General features: G+C 39.6%; 1 protein-coding gene across 2 annotated transcripts; it reads right to left on the bottom strand.

Moving 5' to 3' along the window:
- Nucleotides 1–248: 248 nt before the first annotated feature.
- dazap1 (DAZ associated protein 1) lies at nt 249–22,273 on the bottom strand. 2 transcript variants are annotated; one of them, XM_070832144.1, is made up of 12 exons: nt 22,182–22,273; nt 21,031–21,071; nt 18,340–18,506; nt 17,696–17,761; nt 16,386–16,493; nt 16,105–16,153; nt 11,565–11,647; nt 7,393–7,540; nt 7,149–7,181; nt 6,381–6,530; nt 5,271–5,435; nt 249–1,114 (listed from the first exon to the last, which is right to left on the bottom strand). In XM_070832144.1, the coding sequence occupies exons 1-12, from the start codon at nt 22,211–22,213 to the stop codon at nt 942–944; spliced, it is 1,215 nt and encodes a 404-aa protein (XP_070688245.1). In that variant the 5' UTR covers nt 22,214–22,273; the 3' UTR covers nt 249–941. The 2 variants fall into 2 exon arrangements, with proteins under 2 accessions (XP_070688245.1, XP_070688246.1); XM_070832145.1 differs by having other exon boundaries at nt 16,386–16,490.
- Nucleotides 22,274–23,959: the final 1,686 nt, after the last annotated feature.

Genomic DNA, 23,959 nt, shown 5'->3' with positions numbered 1-23,959 from the left:
CAAATGGAGAAAAGCTGCAAAACTTCACATTAGAGATGCTGGACCCACTGCTTTTCTTTTTTTCTTGCATATTTGCTTGAAAAATGACAACCATCAACCAAACATCAAAAAAGTTGCTGGTTAACAATATATCAACCTACAACTAGATAAATCGACTAATTGTTTCAGCTCTACTTTGCAGGTCTTCCACTGAAACACCAAAAGCAAATACACCCACAACCCAATACAAACATCTGGGACAAGCACTGTATCCTTAAAACATTTATTTTTGTAATAATTTGTCCTTTTTTCTTTTTGCGTAAGTGCAAAAAATGCACCCAAAAGAGCCACCTGAGGGAAGTCTACATCTTTAAATAAAAAAACAAGCAAAGTGTACATTTATAGTACAAAATTCTCTTTTTAAAAAATTGCACAGTTTGTGTATAATATATATATTCATAATCTCCATTTTAAACAAACTTTAAAGGCTCAGAAAGTAAACAAAATTCACCAAATGAAAAATAAAAACATTTTTTCCCTAGAATTTAAAGCTGAGGAAACTTGAGACCCTGTTTTCATTTGTGTCCACCATAAATATACATATTTATATGCAAGTCTCTTTACATATAGTCTCTGTGCTAGTGTTTGACCAGACAATCAAAATTATTGCAAAGTAGTTTAGTTCTACTATAAAACATGGGGTGGGGGGGTGGGGGATAAAAGCTTCTTTCTGCTGAATGTTCCTTAAGTTATGCAAAAAAAACCTGGGTTACTTTAGACCCCTTTTGAATTTACTGGAATCCCTGTTTTCACAAAGGTTTCTGTTTCACAAACTGTGTGCATTCAACATTCCCATAGAACAATCCAGAGCTCCAGTTTAGCAAGAACACACATTTCCCTGACTTCTTTTTTTTTGTTTTTGTTTTTGAACTTTACACAGCGGCCCTGCCCAGAGGTGGCGGTCAGCGTCGATACGGGTGGAAGCCCTGTACGTTGTGGTTCTGTCCTCTGCCGAACGCAGTGGCGGCAGGCTGGGGTGCAGCGGCAGGCTGTGCTGTCGGGGCCCCGTATGAAGCCGTCGGCTGGCTGGGGTCTGCGAAGCTGTGGCCGAAGGCGGTCAGGTCCTGCCCGTACCCTGCAGAGGACAACAAAGGAGAGAGAGCCAGAGAGAGACAAGAGGGTTTTAACGTCGGGGTCACCAGACGGTGCTTGGGGAGAAGCCTTACCGCTTTAAAATGGTTTTAAATTTTCAGTTTTAATGTTAAAGAAAAATCCACCCCTTTACCCTTACACTGTACACACACATTTTTATTCTTATTTTCAGTTCTGGTACATCACATCAAAATTATTATAGACCATGTGACCATTTTATAATCAGCCTTTAATACCAGCCTTTTATAGCCTTATAGCCTTTTTTTCTGATAACCAGGAAAAACTAGGCTGTTTTTTTATTTTTACTTTGTTCTGTGATTAAATCTGGACTATATCTATATTTCAGATATATCAGGATTCAAAAAGATCAATTTCTTTTTATTCTTTGTCTATTAGGGCTCTTGAGAAGTTTTTCTGATACAGTGCTGCATACATAAATGATCTGTGACACACACAACATGTTACTGTTATTAAGAAAACAAGTTTAAGGTTTCATGGTGGATTTTTCCTCTAAATTCAAATACTGTATTCCTTCAATTAGCCCTTGAGCGCTGAGATTTATTGTGGAACAATGTTAAAATGTATAGAGACAAAACATACAATTTCAGGTCAATTTAATAATCACTTCATGTGGGCTTCATTGAGGAAAACAATCTCTAGATTCCCTTGATGATCAGTGCAACACGCACAATGTTCTTCTATTCAGACACTGGGTGGCACCACCTCCCTGCAAACCGACAAAGGGACCAAAGTGACACCCAGGGAGGGAAACTAAAAAAATGGGTGGTGCAACCCAAAATTCAGCAGCAACTATCTGAGCCAAAGGGCCACAAAGGTTGCAAAAGTGTTTTTCTACCAAATGGCTGGTTTGAAAATAATATGAAAACCAGTTGCTACCAAATCTTTCCAGCATCTCGCTGATGATGCTCTGGTAATATCCAGTTAACACTGATTTAGAAATGTCACCAATAAATACTGGAGCGGGGAGCGTTATAAATAACTGGAATGGAAAGACAAGAGATAGAAAGACAGAAAGAAAGAAAAAAAGGGGAAAGTTAGAACACATTTCTTTTTGGGCGCTCAAAGTGCTCCATGAACGGAACAAAAGTAATAAATCTGAGGAACAGGGAGCGGTCCCAACAGGACCGCCCGACAGAGGAATCTCAGGGAAATTGAGAATTTACTGGCATCATGTCCTTCTTTAAATCTTCTCTCCTTTCTCATCCCTTTAGCTATAATGTGGAGACAGTACATGGGAAAAACAACAGGTGAATGGACTGCTGATGCATAGAGACAACTGAACCATGAACAAATTTTCTGACAATTAGATCATCCTTTTATAATCAGCGAAGCAATGCGGACAGAGTGGACGAAAAAGGAGAACATGTTAGTCTTGGTATAGTAAAGCTACAGCCGCTGAGGGGGATAACATCCTTACAGCTCCGGATGTCAAATTTCAATGTAAATTTCTGTCAAATCCACTCACCTGAGAGACAGTCGATGGCTGTGCTTTACTATACAAGAGTACACACAGTAATTTGTATGTACATGCAAAATGTACATGCAAAATACGAAACAGAGCAAAAGAAAAAGGACAAGAACCAGGGTGCAGCTCTATAAACACTACAGTACTGAACAAATGCTACTTTTGTGGTTGGAGAAGACGATGCTGGCACCTACCTGCACTATATCCTCCCTGCTCATCCTGACCATAACTGTGAGAAGGACGCGTTGGTCCGTAGGCAGATGGGTCCTGAGGGTAGTTACCCAAGCCTATCAAGGAGATGAGGAGACCAGGTTGACTGAACCCAGATACTGCTGGCCGACTACTTTACAAAGTTCCCCCCTTGCTGAGCTAACAGAGCTGCACATTTATGCTCATTTACTGCGTCTGCACTAATCTTGGAGAGGCATCACTGCTCAGCTTCATCTGGAAGTCAAAACAAAATGGAGTGTGAGTGTGTGAGCTATCTGCTAGCACGCCTGACTTTTAATCATGCCAGCCTGGTCTCATGAAATATTGTGAAATGTGCATGAAATGCTAAGATGCAGATAACGTGAACTAGGTACTAGAACAACCATACCAGTGATTTTGCATGTTGTAGTCTTGCAATTGACTTGATTGTAATCTAAGTTTGTCTCACATTACTCTGTAAGCGCTGACCATTTTCAAAACTTTAGGTTTTACTGATTCTGAGCATCATGTCATCAAAATGAGTGCAATTGAGGACATTTCAACATCCCAAAGTTTCCAAGAAGCACTCCTATGCTAATATTGGCAATATTGTTCAAAAAATAAAAATCTAATCCATAAAGCCAACATGGGCATAACTAAAGGGACAATGTGAAGTTTCTTGCATTAAAATAAGTTGTTCTTCAGCAACCAATTCTCAAATGTCAGCGTTCTTGAATGCAGCAAATAGTTTTGACAAAAATCTGTTCAGTTCACAGGGTACTGTGATCAAAGTACAGCCACTGCCTGTCTTGAAGATGTGAATCTTTCAAACTGTATGGCGTGCATTAAATATCAATGAGTTAAACATGCAAAACCACTGGTTTGATCTTACCTAAATTAACTAACTCCCTAACTCCACACATGCCAAACTTAACCTTCACTGAAACCAAACTTGATTTATTTGCCTAGCCTCAGCCGTCTACTAAACCTTCTACAGATAAAAATGCCCAGTTCCTGCTATTGTCACATAAACTTTCATGGCAGAGGTGTGCGATTTGTGTCCACAGCACCAACAGCATCAGTGTTTCTGATTTTACTGCTCATTTCACAAAAACCTAGTGAGCCTGTGTTGTTACTACTGACTTTGATTACTGGTCTAAGTGCCTGAACAGGCAGCGGACACTAAAATGCAAAAAGCTGGATGGAAGATAAGCACAAGCAGGAAACACTGAACAAGATGGGCACCTGTCGTGACTGGCAGCGATCACGACTGCTTTAAATGAAGATCCAGCAGTGTGAAGCAGCTGTAAGCCAAGTCAGAAAAGAAGTACCAGCCGGCCAAAATACTGAATGTATCCTCTGAGTGAACATCTGACTCTTATCTGACTGAGTGCTCATGTGACTGAATGGGTGAATGTTGAATGAAGACCAAGCTTGCTCCTTTTCCATTGGTGCTGGTCAGATTTCACAGTATCTTGGTCTTCATTTTGGTTCAGAGCTAAAAAATCTCCAGCCTCCTCAAAATGTTTCTAGATCATTTTCTGAATTGATGCGAATTGAGTGGCTTGATAAAATGTCTTAGTCTCTACACACTGACTGAAATCTGGCCGAATACAGTCCAAAGGTAATGTTAGACTAGACAGCCCAGCTCAAAGTCCACAAAGACACCCACCAGAGAGTAAAACCTTACACATGGACCCAGGACTCGGACAGATATCTGCATGTATCTACAAGGCAGAGGGGCAAAGTTCACATTTTGCAGACAAGCATGCAAAGCTCAGAAGTGATAAATTGATAGGACATGTTGAAAATGTTTGATAGGTAGCTTGGCAGGTTGGACATGCCTAATGTCAGAAATAAAGGTATCATGGGCATAATATTGTCATGCTGGTGCTCTTCTGTGGCGATCGTGCCAAGACCAGGAAAAGAAGCCAGTTAAGTCATCAACAGGGAGGAGGAGGAGAAGGAGGTGTAGGAGGGAGCAATTAAAAGGTGGGAATATTTGAACCAAGTCAAATGTCTTGTACAGTCGGTGAGGAGAAGGTTGCACTTTGAAAATCAAAATAAAATAAAAATGCAAAACAAAAAACATTGCAAGGCAGGATGATCTAATTCAAACCTACCAAGACCTACCAATCTTTTTACCAATCCACAGCCCAGCTGGAAAACCTTGACAGCAATGAGTGCTGAAGACTCCTGGATATGGTGAAACTTCAGCAGCATCTTCACAGCAGAGCCAGAGGGGTTCATGTATGCAAAAAGCATGTATGCATGTGTAGCTATTCAAGCTAAATGGTACCAATTGCAAGCTCCTGCTTGTCTATGGGTTGTAGATATGCACTTAAATGAGCTCTAGTTGCATCCAATAAAATATCCAGGGAGATGGGCAGGGCCGAGGGTTAAAGAAAAAGTAAATGGGAGAGAAAAGGGCAGCAAACTGCTTAATGCACAATGCTTTTCTTACCATACTGGCTATAAGGGAAGTCAGGCTGCCCAGTGGGTGCTTTGCTCAAGTCCTGAGTAGGTGTTGTGGCGGGGGCAAAGCCCAGCGGTGCAGTTCCTGGAGTGGTGGGTGGAGGGGGGACCTGTTGAGCATACTGGTCTGCTTGGGGTGTGCCGAAACTGTAACCTGTTGGAGAGTAGTAAGATCATTTATAAGACTTTTCCGCACTAATCATTTCCTATCATAGATAGTATACTATGTAGGAGTAAAAGCCTCAGTGTTGGTGTGTCAGAGTTCAACACAAAATCTCTCCCACGAGTAGTGTTTGACTTCCATCTTCAGTCACATTTTGAACGTAAAAAACAAAACAAAACACCTAGTTGATCACACCATGCATAATACAAAAATCACTTGTAGTCAAGGTATGAATCCATTTCTCCAATAAGTCTCTTTTCTTTTTAGGCTGTAGGTATACAACTTGTACGCCCCCACATGTTTTTTATGAATGTCATCTGCCAGATCAAATTGTGACCACTCTGCCAACACATTTGTATCCAATCATTTTGGGCTTTTGTCCAAAATGACTTACAAAATATTAGCTTGGTACATCTGCTAACAGCTTTAATTGGTGGAAGGTAATAATCCACCCACAGGCCTTTTAGCAACATTTCACGAAATGCTGTGTATCTGCAAGTAACGCTGTCCCTCTCTGATAAGGTTGAGGTTCCTCCCTGACCACAGCAACAGCTAAGCTGCCTGGAAAACCTGACACAGATTCAAATAACACATTTTAACACCCATTTTATTATAAGAAATACTGCTGTGTGGAGCTCAGAGCTAAAAAAGAGATAATTTTCAGTGTTGTGGATCTAAATGTAGTTTGTGAGGCTTTTGCGCTCTGAGGCAGGAAACTTCTGGAGATAAATATGTGAAAACTTTTAGGCAAAGAAATACAATTTCGACACAGCTGATAATCTGTAACCATAGTCAAGAATCAATATCAGTTTTGACGAAATCTTTATCTCCACCTAATTCACAGAGTTACCTTTACATATGCTTTATTATCTGTCAGCACTTTGTAGTGATGTCTAACACCAAACTGTAGTGTGTGAATGCATCAGTGTTACTGACCAAACTGAGGTGCTGTGCTGTAGCCCTGCTGAGGGTAGCCCTGAGGTGCAGCGAAGCTGCCAGCCGGGGTTGTGACCAGGAATGCGTTGAAAGGTGACGGAGGTTGTGTGGGGGTTCCACGGCCTGCCGTCAACGGAGGTCCATACCCACCTGCTCCAACACAGAACACAATTATTTTATAGAAATACACAAATATATGAATATGTCTTCTGTAAATCAATCCGAAGTAAGTACAGAGACAATAATGATTATGAAAAGAGGTAAGTGCCAGCACAGATTCAGTGTATCTGAAAAGCACAGCTGAGTAAATAAAGTTGATAAATAAATGGTTCTGCAGAACACAATCTGAAGCTGAATGAAACTGAAGTATCTTCTGAGTGAGCACAGGGCCGACACTGCAGTGAGCGTTGCAGGTTGACCCGGGGGTGGCGATATGAAACCGAGCCTGACCAATAGCAGGGGGAGGCTGGAATCTATTCAAGGCTGCCATCTGTCTCAGGCAGAAAATTATCAGCCGCCTCAGCCATTATGAATCAGTGATAACACGTGCTCTTAACCGTCATCAGCGTATTGGCCACACAGAGTGCAGCACATTTCTGTGACACAAGCACATCAAAATAAGCACATGACCACATGGCAAAGACACAAAATCTATCTGCAATTTGATCAATTCAGTTATGCAACATACAGTAAAACCACTAATTCCCTAAAATGGAAAGAAATAAAGGATATTTTCTCTGTGTTGTCAAGTGGAGGTCAAACACCTACCTATGGGCTGGCCAGTAGTCGACACCCACACTCCTTCAGGAAGAGAAAAAAAACTTTAGACTGAGGATAATACTGTTGCCTGAAATCTAAAATGTTCACAGAATCCAGTTAAACATTCGAACTGACAGTGCAAGCAGTGACCTACATGCACAAGGTTAATGTTAAAACAGAGGGTTTAACACATTTTAACAGTTACTGAACAGTGAGCCTCACTCGCTCTGCTCTGGGACTTGCTCCCACTCACCCTGTGGCCCGTAAGGCTGTTGCCAGCCCTGGGCAGGCTGTGCTGTCCAACCATTAGCTGCACTCAAGATGCCCCTGGGTGCCCACTGGCCAGGGCCAAGCTGGCCAGGAGCTTTGCTGTCACGAGGTTCAGCCTTCTTCACTTCCACCTGGACAAAGGACAAGGAGGGCACATTTGGCAACACCAGTAGAAGGGCCATGAAGTCCCTCACCTAGACAGACCTGTCCTACCTCTGATTATGTAATCTCAACAGTTTGGGCCAGTTTGAAATCTTCCACTTTATGTTTATTAGTATAATGAGGGGCAACTATGTTAATTAATATTACGGTGTAGCTAGGAGAGCTGTGCGGCTATGTGTCTCAGGTACTAATTATCAAGCAGGAATTTCAAAGTGAACCATGTCAAATATACTAAACTAAACTTTAAATGCATTATCTCCAGGTCACAGTCTCTTAAGATGTACCTGAGAAACATAGATTAATCTTTTTTTTTTTTTTCAAATGAGTTGCCATTGCCCTATATATGATAAAGACATCTAATGTAAGGTCATGACTTACCTTTCTCCAGCTTATAACGCTTATAAAGAATCTCATTTTTATTTTATTTGGAATAAGTTTTGGGGAGGGGTGGATGTAGAGAGAAACTTGTATCTCAGTTCTAACAGAATACATAAAGGTAAACATGCAGATAGTACAATTAAACAATCTTTTCAGTCAATCTAAAATTGAATCTTCATACTGTGTCAAATGTGAGAAAAAAAATGTTTCAATTAGAGTACGAGTGACTGATGCACTTTGACCCCAAATCGCTGCTGGAGGACACAGTCTTTATACAATCAAAGCATCAAATGCTAAGATGGTGACCTCAAGTTTCTTTTTGATGATAATATTATAATAAATAACTGGAATTACTGCCCCACGGTTATATGCCTCCGCCAACCAGTCAGATTGTTGTTAACCTCCATGTCTGTCCAGACTCAGTTGAAACATGTAGTGTAATATATGAAATGTAGTTGAATGAATTGTTCCTCATTCCAGTTAAGGGTCTACAGATATTGTTTGCTGTACAGCTTGGGAAGCCTCTTGAATTTTTTTTTTAACTATACGTACATTTAATAAAATTGATCTGACTTGACTTTGTTAAGCTTTTTTGTTCTTGTTCTGCTGTATGCCTACTAGTGAGTAAGTTCATTGAGAGAAACAAAAAAAACAGAGCCAAATATCTTGTACGTGTTCTATTAGAAATTTGTGTTAAATGTTGTCATAATTAGTGTAGGAATTCATGAGTTATGGCCAAAAATGTGTTTTGTGGGGTCACAGTGACCTTTGAACTTTGTCCAAGTGGATGTTTGTGCCAAATTTGAAGAAATCTGCTCAAGGCATTCCTTTGGTTTCATGTTCGCGAGAATGGGAGGAACGGACGGACAAAGAGACAACCAGAAAACATCATCCTCTGGCCACAGTCCTCGCTGGCACAGAGGCATTAAAACACACATTGTTTGGGAATTACTGCCCTACGCTGTCCATTTGTCAGATTAATCCATCCATTTCTGTACTTAAATTTGACTTTTACATATAGTTATCGTCCATTGCTGTAACAGTTTAGTGCCTTGGGTCGAAAACACGTTTATTGCCCCAATAACAAAACTTTCCTTCCTGTAACTAGGCAAAGCTACCAGCAGTTAACCAGAGCAAAGAAACAGGCTGAGACTAAGGGGGAGCCAACCAGAAATAGACTGAGGGGTTGAGTTATTGGGGTCACCTTGCAGGAGGAAAACGAATCGCAAATTCCTCCCTGCTTTAAGGTGTTGCCACCTTCCCCAGCCTCCCCTCTTCCTTCTCTGTCGACCTAATTACATGCACATGTTTCCGGCAGTGGCCCCGCCGCCGGCAGCTACCTGAGCACTTTCTCCCGTGGGCATCACAGCTACGAGTGATGGATACCATGACTTCTGTACAGTCCCCAACAGCAGAAGTGGGATTTGTTCCACAGTTTGATGTGCTCCAATTTCTAATTTTGTAACTCATATCTCCCAGCCTCCCTCAAGTCCCAGCATAAGGTAATGTCAAGTCAAGAACAATGGATTAAGTCGAGCCTTGATTCCTGCTGGAAACCAGGGCAAAGTCAAGGAGGCAGGTACCACTGGAGAGTATACAGGTTGGGCTGAATCATTTACCAAGGAAATGGGATTCAGATAGTTTTTTAATGTGATAATCAGTGATATTTCAGATTATCAGATATTTGATAAGTGTCACGCGTTGCTGCTCAATATCATTGATTAATTCTGGTTCATGAAAGCTTTTAAATTTTTTTTACAACAACCTGTCTGGCAGCTCACTTCAGGGAAAAAATTGGGACACAAGAAAATTACACACATACATTTATAGTTTGTTAACAATAAACAGGGGCAATTTAAAGTACTGACCACAAACCACAACGTTCCTAGTTTGAGAGGGACTGTTATTGCACGGTTTTCCCTTTCTCTCTCTTTCCCTTATTTCCTGTCATTTGTCTACGGTCCACTCTCAAATAAAAAGCACAAATGGCCTCAACAAGTACTTTAAAGGAAAAAAAAGAAAAAGAAAGAATTGCCATGGCTTAAAAAGTGGGCCACCATCAAGACAGAAATCCAAGGAAGAAAATACACTGAAATTCTGCTCTCACTGCTCCAGGATGTGCAGAAACACTGCAACAATTAGCACTTTTCAGATAAAATGGATGCCACTTCAACATTGTCAATATGAGTTAAAACCCTAAAAAAAAGAAACTCAAAAGGTCCTCAAAAGGAGTGTCAAGAGTGAACCAGCAAGACAAGACGCCACTAGACACAGACGCTGTTGTGTTACACGTCACGCCTCTTTTGTTTCCGGAAAGCTGGCACCCATCTAAAATCCCACAATTTTGGAATTTGTTGCAAGCCTTATTTATGGAGATCTACGTGTAAAAAGGGCTGATATGACTAGTGGATATAACTACACTGTGTTTGACTTTGATCATTTTCTTATGCCTACAAATCATTACTGTCTGTCGGTATGGAGGGCAGAGAGGAGACCGTTGCTTTTCTGGTATCTCTGTAGAGTGGTTTAAAAGCTGCTAATTACAAAAGGTCTATTGGGGAAAAGGGGGTTTGTTAATGAATGAGAGCTTTTAAAGTGCACTGAAATCCCAAGATTCAGGTCCAATCCGAGCCAGATATGTGCCTAGTAGTACTTTATTTTACTACGATACTACAGTTTTTAATGGTGTGTTTAACTCTGCGGTGCCAGGTGGGTGGTGTTTGCCACATGCAATAGAACAGAAGAAATGCCAGAAGGTTAGGAGGTGCGCTTAAATATAACACCATAGTGAATTTATTGTTTTTTCCCGGATGGATAGCTTACCTGACACTGTCTGAATTTACTTTGTGAAGTAAAACTCGTCCATCTGGTACACACACAGAGTTAAATCAAACGCTAAGGAGCGATATGCAAATATTACAGAGTGACTCTTGTGTCGTCCTAAGCAGCATTTTAGAGAGAAATGTCATTTGTTGTTTGAGAACTGACAGACACAGTATGGAGATTCTTCAACTGAGGTCACTGAGTTCAGCTTTTTCTTTAAATTTTTAAAAGGAAAAAAGAAAAAAAAACATGTTGACGTGTAAGTGACCTGCCAACAAAATATCCGAAAACAAAAGAAACAGAACTGAGTGGACCAATCCTTTAGGTGATTTATATTCAGTAAAATTCTTTGAGCTTTGAAGTCATCATCTTTTCTTTTTCTTTAATACCCTTTATATATAAAAAACAGACCAAATAATGTAACTAATATTTTAAAGTACAATCTATTGTACTTTAGACACCCTAAAGGAGTGGTCAATTTAAACAAAGCCTTGGGCGACATTAGTAACTGTAATATAATATATATTAACAGCATTTGTGAAGAATTGTTGTGCCTCTGAAAAGGGTATAACATGCTCAGAGCAAATAATAATGATAAGTGGAGTAAATTAATTTAGTGGCCTGATCATTTTAAGATGCTGATGGCTAAATTTGTGCTATATGATGCTGCAGTCACTAATGGAAAACCACTGGAAAATGAGCTCTAATAAAATAGCATCATAGTTTAATTCTTGCTCTGTCGCCCGAACCTCTGTTTGATCTGAAGGGTAAAATAAAACTACAACTACACACTTTTTTGCCCATGATGTCGTGAAAATGCATGTTGACAGCCTGGTCCACTGATTGTTCGGCCTCGAAAGTAATAAATCCAAAACCTAGCCAACGACCAAGAGTGAATCAAGGTAGCAGGGGGGTTGTGACAACACAAGATGAAGAACAGTATTGGGCTTCAGCAGAGTGAGGATCCGTCAAGACTGAGCAAGAGGCTCCTGGGGTTCGGATGATGTCGCAGACTTGGAGAACAACACAAATCCAAGACTAAAGCCTGGGGGATTGAAGGAAACTTTTCTCTTTACTGTGCAGTGAAAGTTTTTGTGACGATAACAACACAGGACTGCTTAACTGCTAAACATGAAGAACAATGAGTGTAGCCTTTGGTTTAATGTGAAACGTCTCATAAAAAAAGGTCAATTTAGGTCCATCTTCCACCCATTGATAAAAGCCAATTGAACCAATACAACATTTGTTACTTCATGCCGTTTCATCCAAACCCCACCTTGATCTGTCCCTTGGTATATTGCTGTGGAGCACACACTCGCAGCAGCCATTGTTAATGCATCACAAAAATATGGAAAAACACAAACTGTAGAATGTCTAAAGCTTTCTCCAAGCTTTCCCAAATTCAGTATTTTACTTTGAGTCAGCCAGGATAAGCCTAAAATGGACAATTAAAATATTGCTCACAATGGTAACACAAAGATATAGGCCACAACTGGTTTCCTAAAGTGTTGAGCTTCTGATTTTGATCAAGAGTTTTCATGGGGGATACACGAAGTTCATCAATAAGATTGCGAAGTCCCATCTTTTAGGTCCAACATTTCCGACAACTCCAACAGCGCAGTACACTTTTTCATACGACTACGCGAAAAAACTTTTCAGAGCGTTAGCAGGCCACAGCACGCTGCAGTGATCTACTTTCAATTTGATTATTTTTCCGCTATGGCAGAATTGGGTTGTGTGCACAACTCTACTTGGGGACCTAACCTGAATCCAATTAAACGTCCTACGAGACAACTGAGATTTTAGAGACCTCTAGTACCATGCCAGGCGTTCCCAAGCCTCATGATCTACAGCTATTTATAACATCTGTCAATGACCCGTCTAAATTTACAACCAAGTTGACACATTAAAGAGTTTGGCATATCTTGGTTACACTGGCATATCTCGGTTACACTTTGTGAAACAAGCTGAAATTTTATAATACTTATTACTTAAGATATCAAACTACTGACAGGACCAAAAGACATGAAAATAAAACTTACTATGGACTGACAATCATTGCTAGACAGTCATTTGATATGATCATTTAGAGAGCTGCAACAACTATCTATGATCGGTTAATCAATCGACAATTAAATCGACAACTATTTTGATAATCATGTTATCATTTCAGTTTTTCTTAAACTTAAAAATTACAATAAATTGCTGGTTTTGAGCTTCTTGAACCTGAACATTTTCTTATTGTATCTATGATTGTAAACTGAACATTTTATACAGAAATACATCAATCTATTAATCATGGAAATAACTGATTGATTAAATTGATATTGACAACGATAGTCAGAGGCAGTTTTAATCTAAAGCTAAATTTACTCTATATTATTATGTTATTGCAAAAGTATCTGATTACAGGATTTAATTCATGAAAGACACTAACAAAGCATTTGATTTCAAGTGGACTGGGGATGGGATTTTGTAGCAAGTCTATTTTTACTTAGAGTTTTAGAGTTATTTGATATTTACCATGACACTGTGTCAATATCTCCATCCAACTAAATATCTAAAATTCAGTCAACTTGAGGTGCTTATTTTATATCAAACACACTGACTTAAGAATTAACATTTAAATTGCTGCTTAACTATCACTCAAATAATCTGGAGGCAAATCATCAACTCTCTAATCTAACTTCTCTCTAATTATCCAGAATAGGTGAGCCAACCAAATTCATAGTTTGATGGAACTTTGTATGAACCCCATTTTGACCAAGTAAAAAATTTGGGTGCTTTTACATTTGGCCTGTACCTTTGTGCTACCAGTCAATGCACAGTAACCTAAAGGAGAAAAGACAAATCTTAGGAGACACCGTTAATCACATTCAAACCATTCACAAGGAGAAGGGGGACAGAAGAAAGAAAAATAGAAAGGGCTTACTTACAAAAATACTTAACCGTCTACATATGGGAAAACACATACTATGCCATTTAAGATACATATATCAGTTACGTCTAAATCAAGGTAAAGAAAACTTATTCCAACGTTGAAAGTCTAATGGTTTTAGTAAAAGAAACAGTTTATCTATTAAAGATTATGTAATGGTTGTTACTGGTACAGTACATCATGTTAAATTCCAATGACAAACTATTCTGGGTTAGTCCCAACAGAGAATGAATGGGGGTTTTGAAGGAAGAGCAGAGCTACATGTTGTGGGTCAGTGGCCACTGCATCATTGCTATGTAGGACAAATGCAGATGAAACAGTTGTGACTGTAACTCGGCGGGCAGAGTCTGACACCAACACTGCCGGTGGCGCGGGCTCTGATTCCCAGTGAGGCCATCCATGCTAAAAGTGTCGGCATGTCATAAACTCATGATACATTTATGATTAACTGGACAAACTCATCTGAGATTTTGAGGTTTCTACAGTCAAGAAATAGGTTAGAGACGTTTTTGAAATAGCAACGAGTGCATAAAAGCTTTTTAAATGATTCTATTGTTCTGGTGATAACAATGTGACACCTTCAGTGTTTGGGCTGCCTCTCTGAAGGACAAATCCCCCCTTAGACACTCAAACTGTGCTCAATGTGCCAGTTGCATGTTGTGATAAAGTACTGTATTTTTTGGAGCACCTACTTCCCTGCGACCTGCCTTCTTTACTTCACTTTACAGTGATTTCCTTTGCCTTCCATGATGGCTTTTAACAACCTTCCAATTAGATGCATTAACGTCTTGCATTTAATAATTGTTAGAGATATTTTATAGTTGAGAAACCCTTTACATTTGTCACACTTTATAGCTGTGAGGGATTCTGCATTCATTTCAGCTAATGTGGGACAAGCTGGCATCTCCACTCCTGAGACTGACTTTTCTTCTTTGAGTATGTGATGGTTTAAATCACATGGATTAATTTATTCAGTTTAACTTAATTTTAGTAATTGATCAATTAGGCAATCTATTAGTTCATCGATAAAAAAGTCCTTTTTAAGCAAACGTGGCAGAAATTCATTGATGGACTGTTGGTTTGACAAAATCAATTCAGTGGTTTGGGAAAAAACAAATCTTTTACCATTTCAAACAATTAATTGATGAATCAATGGTTAAAATAAAAATAATTGTTTGTATCCTAACTGCATTTTCACTGCAGTGACTATTTAGATGTGGTGTAACACCAAGTTTACATTTGGCCAGTTAAACACAGTGGTGGAGACAAAACAAAGAGTAGAAAAGAGCTAAAAATGTTTAGTGCGTCACCGGCAAATGCCACCATTTGTTTTAGGGCGGATTTGTCCTTTAAAGATTAGGTTCACATTTATCATTATGTGCCCATATGAACATTGTAACAGTTTTTGCTTGCTGTAAATATTCCTCCTGTTTATTCTGATTACATGATTACATCAGGCAAAAACATGTTAAATGCTCATACAGGCACCCGACTATTGTTTAAAGTGTGAATCGATCCTTTAACACATCAGATACTAGTGGACTTGAACCTAAAAAAATAAATCTTCCTCAGAGGTTCATTAACATTTATACAGGACCTCTGTGCACCATTACCAGTGCTAATAATTCTTTACGCAGTAATCAAAATCACCCCAACAAGTACCAGAGAACCTAAATGTGCTCTTGAGGATGATCATTTTTACCTTTTCCACCCTGACGAAGAACCCTGTAAGGTCAAGCTGTTTTCACCAATGTCCTTGACTAAAAGCTTTTAAGATAACAACTGTCCTTGCTCTGCCTGCGTCTACATTAAGAACACTTTTTTCTACAAACAATATTTATGTATATATATAACTAAGTCGAAGTGTGTCCATGGAACCAGCTAATGCAGTCACACAAGGTCATGAAGGACACTGCATCAGTCCAAATCAGAGCCTGCAATTTCAGGAACAATTTTCAGATCTGAGCATGTGACAAAGGCTGAAACTTGGTTTTAAGGTGCCATCCACCATATATTTATGTGGGCAAACTACATGTAACATTGCAAAAATACATACAAGCATCACATAAACTAAACGTGCCGCCTTAATGCCTATTTAAGATTTTCCTGTATTTCACAGGAGAGCAGTGTCTTTCACATTACACTAAATGTAAAGTTCTCTTTTTCATTGGATGTATGCTGTGGTGATGTGATATGAAGTTTTATTTAACATGCTTTTGTTTTACTGTGTGTCTTTACCACACACAAAATTCCCGTTATGGGTTACAGTGTTTAAATTGAACTGAATATCTGGGGTTGAATGGGCTGTTTCTCTTTGGGCCAGAATAGTTCGTCATGAGATTTAAGATGGTAAGGTATGGAGAGGGAGGAGAAAAAAACAGGATCAGCTTTTACCTCGGGGCCTCTGCTTCTCCGCATCATAGATCATTACCACCTCTGTGACCTTGAATGGGACAAAGGGAAACAGTGGCTCCATTTAGAAAACCAGACAGGGTCCGCTCTTTATCCAATTAAATATTCTGCCTCCATTTGGACAAATAATTAATGGTCCTATCCAATCCCACTAAATTTCAATTGCTTATGCCGTAGTATGGACCCTATTCAATGTCACATCCATTCACTCAGTCTTAATGATGATATGAACTGACTTCAATTATACACTTAACAATACTCACCACTCCGAATCTATTGAAATAGTCCCTGAGTTCAGGCTCGCCGCAGTTATGGGGGATTCCACCTACAAATATCTTCTTTGATTTATTGCTATCAGCTTTGCTGCCCTTCTGAAAGAAAACAGGGAGTGTGTGGATTTCAATGTCTGTTAAAGGATCACTCTGGGAAGGGGCCAGTTAGCCATCATCTATTCAGACAGTGCAGAAGAAATTAGGTTCTCCTCTTGCCCTGGGGTATAATTCTTAACATGTCATGTCAATGCAAACACTAGTCTCCACAGATCAGAGAACACAGCTTCCTCCACTTACTCTAAACCACTAAGCACTTCACCATTGCTGTGCTCTGCACTCATGCTGTAAAGGCTAGAGCCTGCTTACAAAAAACAATGATTTTTTTTTACAATTACATCTTCTTCTTTGTTAGTAAAAATATTTAGTAGCATCTACATGGCTTAAAGACAGTAAGAGGAGTTCCATGAGTAGGTAAATGGTGTCATTTATAAAAGCCTCTGACTTACAATCTAAGCTTGCAGCCAAATATGTGACTTATAAATTTTTTTATTGACAGTAAAGGTGCAATAACTAAAGCCTTTGCTGCCCAAAGGGACAAAATGACTATAATAGATCTGCAGTGGCTTGATACCATTGTTGATCGACCCGCAAATCACCCAAGTTGGTGCAGAGATTTCTGCCTTTCAAAAAAAATTCACTGCTGAAAGCAATTTTCTGTAACACAGCAGCCAACTGTGTTTTCTCAGTTTTATGCAATGAGAACAGAACAGTTATAAAAAGACAATGTATTTCAGCTTAGAAGGCAAGAAATCTAAATTTACTCAAAACAGGAAAAATTGTTGTTAATTGTTTAATTGTTAATTTCACTATTCAGCCATGAGTCATATTTGTTACATCTGGGAAAATGTGGTCTTAGTATGCGTCAATCCCAGGCCAGTATAAGATGTACCAGATATCTGCTGATATAGTTCTAGCCCCTAGATCACAAATAGAGGTCGATACGGGTTATAGATACTTAAATGCTTCTGTGATTTATCAAAACCCCAAACTAATTTCTAGCACTCTCAAAGGCATGAAAGCTGTAGACTGTGATCATTAAAAAAAATCATACTACTTGAGGGAAAAGAAAATCAGAAAATGAGATTTAGTCAGAGTTTTTATAAATGAAGCTCAGTGTCTCTTCATGGCCCATGAAAAGAAACTAGAGTCCAACCTCAGGAGGAGGGGATGGAGAGACTGATGGCTTACTCCAGCAGAAACACCTAGCCTAGCCTCCCCAGTAAAAATCAGATTCCTCTTACCCAGCCCTCCTTGGTTCGAGACTTTTCAGGTTGCATTCCTCTGGGAGTGCATGGCTTCGGGTCAATCTGACAGCAGAGAGAGAAAGAGAGAGAGAGGGGGAGAGAGAGAGAGAGAGAGAGTTTGACATTAGCTCTAATTAAAAGGCACCTTCAAATGTTCTTCTTTACTGAATCCATTAGAGTATATTGGCTCGCCTAACACAACATATGTACTGACACACAGTTTGAATACGTGGCCAATAAAATTTTATGCCCTTCTCCACCTCCGTCAACAGAACAAAGGAGGCTATATGCCATTCACTGGGAGCTGACTGTATGGAAGCAGAGGAGAGATCAGATGAACAGCTTGTTTCTTTTCAACCATCTCTGAGAAATCCAGGTTTGGTGCCAGTTCTGCTCATTTGACTTTGAACAGGTAAGTCTTGTTGGGCAAACAAATGTCAGCCTTTGCAAAAAGCATCATCTGCACTAATGTCTTCAGGCAGGTACAACCTAAAGCGAAACTGCACTTCTCCTTGAATAATAACTTCTAACTGCACTGGATGATGAAATACAGTATGAGGCTTTTCACATTGCTCAAACAAAGCACAGGCAGATTATTTGAGTTGATTTGACTATCTGCTCCTTTGGTTGAAAATACTCACATTTCTTCCATCAAGATTATGCGGCTTTGTCTCCAGCACTGTCCGTACACAATTGGGGTCTTTGAATTTGACAAAGCCGAAGCCTCGCGACTGATTTGTAGTTTTGTCCTTCATGATGACACAATCTACTACTTCCCCATACTGTGAGAAGTAGTTTCTCAGTGTCTCTGAAAAAAAAGAAAGAAACACCACAGCAATATAAATAAGCATAGAACCATAAGAAAATACTGCAAGCCTGAAATTGTAATCGAAGATATAACTCAGCCCAGTTTGCCTCCTGAACACAAAGAAGTGTAGTCATGATTTATAGAACTCATGCTTTCATTATGATAAATGACGCTAAGAAAATATCTTCAGCACTTCAACCTGAACCAGAACTGTAACTGGGACCAAAAACAGGTGTGGGGAAAAAAACAAAAGCGCCACTCCATGAAATTACACAGTGAACACTAGAAGTCATTCAGTGACCTTGATTTTGTCTTTGGGAAAAATATTAGGAATTGTACCACTGTTTTTATGTCCGAACATGAAAACACAGTGCAGTGTCATTCAAGTCACATATTGTCACTCCCTCAATCCAAACAAAGCACTCACCTACTGTCATGATATGGCATAGCACCAAATGTACAACCAACTACTGTAACGCCCTCACACGCCCATAGCAGCAAGGCGTACAAGTTTGAACAAATGAGGACTCACTTTGGAGGGAGAGTTATCGTAATTGCTTTTCTCATTGCTTGGAAGCCCTGAGGCATCGCCAGGGAAACAAGCTCAGAGTTACACAGCGCTGTGGTTCAGATCTTACTGTTAACAGTGCTGTTAACACAGGCAAGCCCTTGTACAAAGTTACACAATGGCCAACGGAGCATGAGCCTGTAAAGGGCTTTAAACAAACTTGACCATCTCTGGGCAGGACTGAATGAGAGGACAGTGTATGCACATACTACATGTGGACTATACAATGTAGACTCTGCCGCCAGTGTTTGCAACTGATCATCAGCAATTAGGCAATGTGAAAATGGAGAGGGTATCAAATATCATATCAATTATTCCAAACACCTCATGAGATATTTACAAGAACACACTGCACACTATACCTATTATTTTGCACACTTCATGTCATATCATGATACTTCTATCAATATCGTGATCTGACATTGCATAAATATCAATATGTATTAGTGGTATTATATTGTCCACTGCATATCAAACCATTACATGAATACACATGATATAATCTGGGTTATTTCAACAGTGTGATATTAGGGCTACACACTAATTCAAAATTTTACATCTTCAAATCACACACAAATTTTAGGGCCTTATCTCAGTCTGTTACCTGAGTTTGACCTCCTTAAAGGGATATTAACCACTTTTGGAGGACGATTATTCAATGCTAATAAAGACCAGGGACAGGCCTCAAATCTAAAAAAGACCTGGGAGGTCGACCTAAATCAAGCTTTAACTGATACAGACTGATAACCGATATGCAAATGAACACAGATCTAGATCAGTGCAATCTAAAATAAGTATATTGAACATCATCAAGACTGTGTAGAGTTAAACTTAGAGATAGTCCTTCTTGCTGGCTGGGGAATGTCCCAAAGTGTAGACCTTATGTGGTGCTATTCATGAAATTATTAGGCAGATCATAAGCCCAGATATTCCTTATACACCTAGTATATATGTTCTGGGGGATCCAACAGCGCTAAGCCACCTCCCTACGGCTCCAGCAGATGGGATTCGACAGAAAATTATATTGGATAGAAAGATCATTGTTAAAGGAGTGGAAATCTGTTAATTTACCTCCAGCACATGTATGATTCTCTCAGCTAAGACCTGTAGCAGCTTATGAGAAATTGTCTTTGGCTCTTCCTTTCTCTCTATGTAAAGCGTCCTTAGGTTTCTTGAAAGGCGCTATACAAATCTAAGTTATTAATGTTATTATTATCTAGAATTAATTATAACATAGATAGATATGGTCTGAAATGGTACAGACATCTTGGCCACATTAAAGACCCTTAGAGCCTCTCGCATCAGGTAACAGCTATTTTATTTATTGAACACACAAACTACACTTCACATTGCTATGGCCCTAAAGCCCTATGCTGCCCTTGTTTAATCAAGGTGGGAGGTATATCATTTTGACTTTGAACTCTTAATACTTCAATGTACATCTTTTGTTTCTTCTACTGCTCACAGTTTAAGGTTGTTATCCATGTTTAAAACCAAAATAAATAGATCATTTGTAAAATCAACCGAGCGTCTGAAATGCATTGTGTCTGAGTGGTGCTTTCATCTTTGTCTTAATGATATACAGTTTAACATGAACAGAGCGATCACTTAAATCAGGCAACATCTGATCAAATAATGAACAAGTATCTGATCATTATAGCCATTTAATTTTATAGACAGAGACCGTATCCTGCACCTTGAGAGCACCAACTGTCATATGCAACATATCATACACTGGTATCGAAGCAGGAGTAAAGACACTAAGATGTATATTTACTGCCCAGCTCTTCTCTGTATTTCAAAGCCAAATATGACCTCTTTATCCACAAAGAGTTGATTCCACCCTGCAAGATCCTCCAGTCTGACAACAAACTTGTGCAAAATACATCAGCGTCACCCAGACAAGCTCTTGTTAATCAGCAACACTTTCAGCGTGAAGCTTTCACAGTGACTTACCTTGTGTGGTACTCCAATCCAATCCACCCACAAAAAGTTTCCTGCAAATAAGAGATACATTACCATTAAGTCAGTCAGTGGGTGAATGGTCAACTCAATACTATCATTTGTATTGTGCCCGTTCAGAGGCCTTAAAAGACTGAAAACAGAAATCTTGAGGAGCATTAAAAGCCTTTCAGAGCCATAACAACGCTACAGCTGACTAAACAGCCAAGTACACAGATATTACACAACATGAGGCAACGCTGCCACCAAAGCTGGTGCAGCTTAGGGAGATAGACACACAGCTCCAGTTAAAAAAGCCCGTGTTAAATGTGACTCGTGTTAAGGTCCGGTCCTGGCCGTGGATGTCACTTCGGTCCTCTCATACTCCATGCAATGGCCTCCACAATAACTGTCTTTTTATGAACCTCCTGCCACGTAAGTTACCCCAGGACAGAGCCGTAGCGTTTAGCAAGCTAACACAACACTCAGCTGACAAACTGCCTCCAGAGGCTGCAGCTTTCACAGCTGAAACCCGAAGTCTCCTCCGCTCACAGCGGAGCGGAGGAGAGCGGCTGCTCGGCTCCCTGTATGCCGACCGGTGAACTCGAATTCCGGCTGCAAAGCTGGAAGTTTACCGCCAGCTGAGGCGGCGCTACTATCAACCTAGCAAGCGAGTTCAGTAATGTCTTAATGAGTATGTATGTAGCGGCTGTGACAAAAGTGGAGGTTTAGTGCAGTGGAGGATGCTCCATCCTCCTCCAGCAGTGCCCGCTAAATGTCCTCGCACTGGCGAAGTCAAGAAGAGGAGACTTTCGCTTCGCTGGCAAGCGTTAGCTAAGCTAGCCGGGCTGCTCCGAGCTAACTAGGAACAGCTCTGAAATAAGTGACCACAATTTAACACATTTCGTTGACAAGCCCGGTGGCAACACTCCAGACAAACACGGCCAATTTCGCCGTAAGTAATAACAGTAACAACTGAGCTACTTTGATGAATACTTTCACTTTTTAGCCGTCTTTCCTCGGGCTAGCGTTGTCGCTAAGTTACTGGAGCTAGCTTAGCTTGCTAGCTAACGTTAGCTGTCAAATGAGACCAGAGCACGCTAACTATAAGTTACAATGCAGTCCGCAGTTTTACGTTGAGGAAGACTCAATAAAACGGATCTTACCCGACTTCATCTCCGACTAAGTTGTTATTCATTTCTGAGGCTAAAGCGGGGGGCTGCGGGAGCTGTGACCGGCTTATTGCTTCAGTGCTGCCCCTCTCAGACTGAGAGCGGAGGAAGGTCACTCCGCTTTTTGGTTCAAACTGCTCTGCGCAACGACGACGCTGCAGGGGGCAGCGGCCTTTAAAGGAACATTACACCCAACTCACTCTCCAGCATCTACATCTATCCCACAGGGGTCGATAAATGCTATAAACCCGAGGGTCTTTTTATTTCTCAGTTAGTTCATTAAGCATTCCTATCAGGGAATGGCTTTTACAGGGAAAACCTGAAAAAGAACCAGTCCCAATAACATTAAAACATTACACAGGGATAAATGAGAGAGACAATTCTCTTAAGACATTATGGGTTGATGACAGATTCAAAGGATATCTGAATATTTGAATATCATTATTATTAGGTCCATTTTGGGATAAAAAGAAAGTTAATCTGTTTGCCATTGTCAATAGTTTTCTTCTTGTTCTGTCTATAAATCAGGAGATGATATGTTTTGGTGTGTTAATCCTTTATTTAAACTGTAATTGAAAACAAGAAAATAACATAAAATATAAATGCATATATTAATTCAATTTGAATTAGTCCAACTTTAAAAAAAAAACAGTGACAAGTGACCTTCAGTCTAGGGTGTAATGGTTTATGTATTAAATATATTTTACATTTTAGTCCTTTATTTTAACATGCAGTATTTTGTCGTAGATTCTCATTTTTACTTTTTACTTGCATTGTTTTCTTTTCATACATATTGTGTTATGTATTGTTGAAAGGAGCCTGACAATTTAGGAGAATTTCATTGCCAATGACTTCCTCACTGTAATTGTTATGCACATGACAAGTAGAGAACATGTAAACTTGTTTGAAGTCAAATGGAATAAGACATTTTAGGTTTCTGCAACTCATTACATTTACAGGGAGCATAGTGTAAAGCAGGTTTTTTCCAAGCTCAGTTTTGAACATGAAATATGGCAAATTTTTTTTTTTTTTTAAAGCTACATTATTCACAAAATTTCTCCATGAGCATTTGTAAATTTTCACCTTATTATATTTTAAAGTGAACGTTTGTTCAGTGGCCTAAACCAAAGATCCTAATGAGCATCCCAGTTACTAAAATCTATTAACACAGAGCTGATCACATGACAAACTCTTTGGCTGACTTGATAAAACACCACACAAGTGAAGTGACAAGCATTTAACAGTGACATTTAAATTATGCAATACAGATCTAAGTGACAGAGGTGGCATATAATCTAGAGTGATTAAATAACACCTTTCAGGCACAATACCCATTAATTTCCTTTTAAAAATAGCTTGTAGGCCTAACTGAGGCCTGAGTGTTCTGCACAATATAAAGTATGTAAAACAGGTAAAACTGTGCTCATGTTACGAGCCACATGCATAGTCGTGTCCACATACAGAGAACTAAACAACTTCCAGATACTTTATTCATTTCTAGAAGGAGATAACAGATCTGAAGAATTACAGTACATGCAGAAACTGTGGCTATATGTGCAAGTTAAACGCATTTTCACATTTCTACTTCACCGGCACCATCCGATGCACTCCTCTATCTATAACTGTGAAAGACATCAGTAATGGACAGTACACAAATACTACAGTTAAGTACAACTTTGAGCTACTCGTATTGTACTGGAGTGTTTTCATTTTAGGCTACTGTACACTTTATGACATTTCACAAGGAAATATTATACTTTTTATTCCACTAT

This window comes from Pempheris klunzingeri, chromosome 6, assembly GCF_042242105.1.
Source record: "Pempheris klunzingeri isolate RE-2024b chromosome 6, fPemKlu1.hap1, whole genome shotgun sequence".
Classification (NCBI taxonomy): domain Eukaryota; kingdom Metazoa; phylum Chordata; class Actinopteri; order Acropomatiformes; family Pempheridae; genus Pempheris; species Pempheris klunzingeri.
This window is presented reverse-complemented; position numbering and strand designations above follow the sequence as displayed.

Coding starts and splice junctions, on each gene's coding strand:
- dazap1 (XM_070832144.1), bottom strand. CDS start 22,213: ATGAATAACAACTTAGTCGGAGATGAAGTCGG. Junction 7,541..11,564: donor ACGACATCATGGGCAAAAAA/GTGTGTAGTTGT, acceptor TCCTTTGTCCAG/GTGGAAGTGAAGAAGGCTGA. Junction 7,182..7,392: donor ACAGCCTTACGGGCCACAGG/GTGAGTGGGAGC, acceptor CTCTTCCTGAAG/GAGTGTGGGTGTCGACTACT.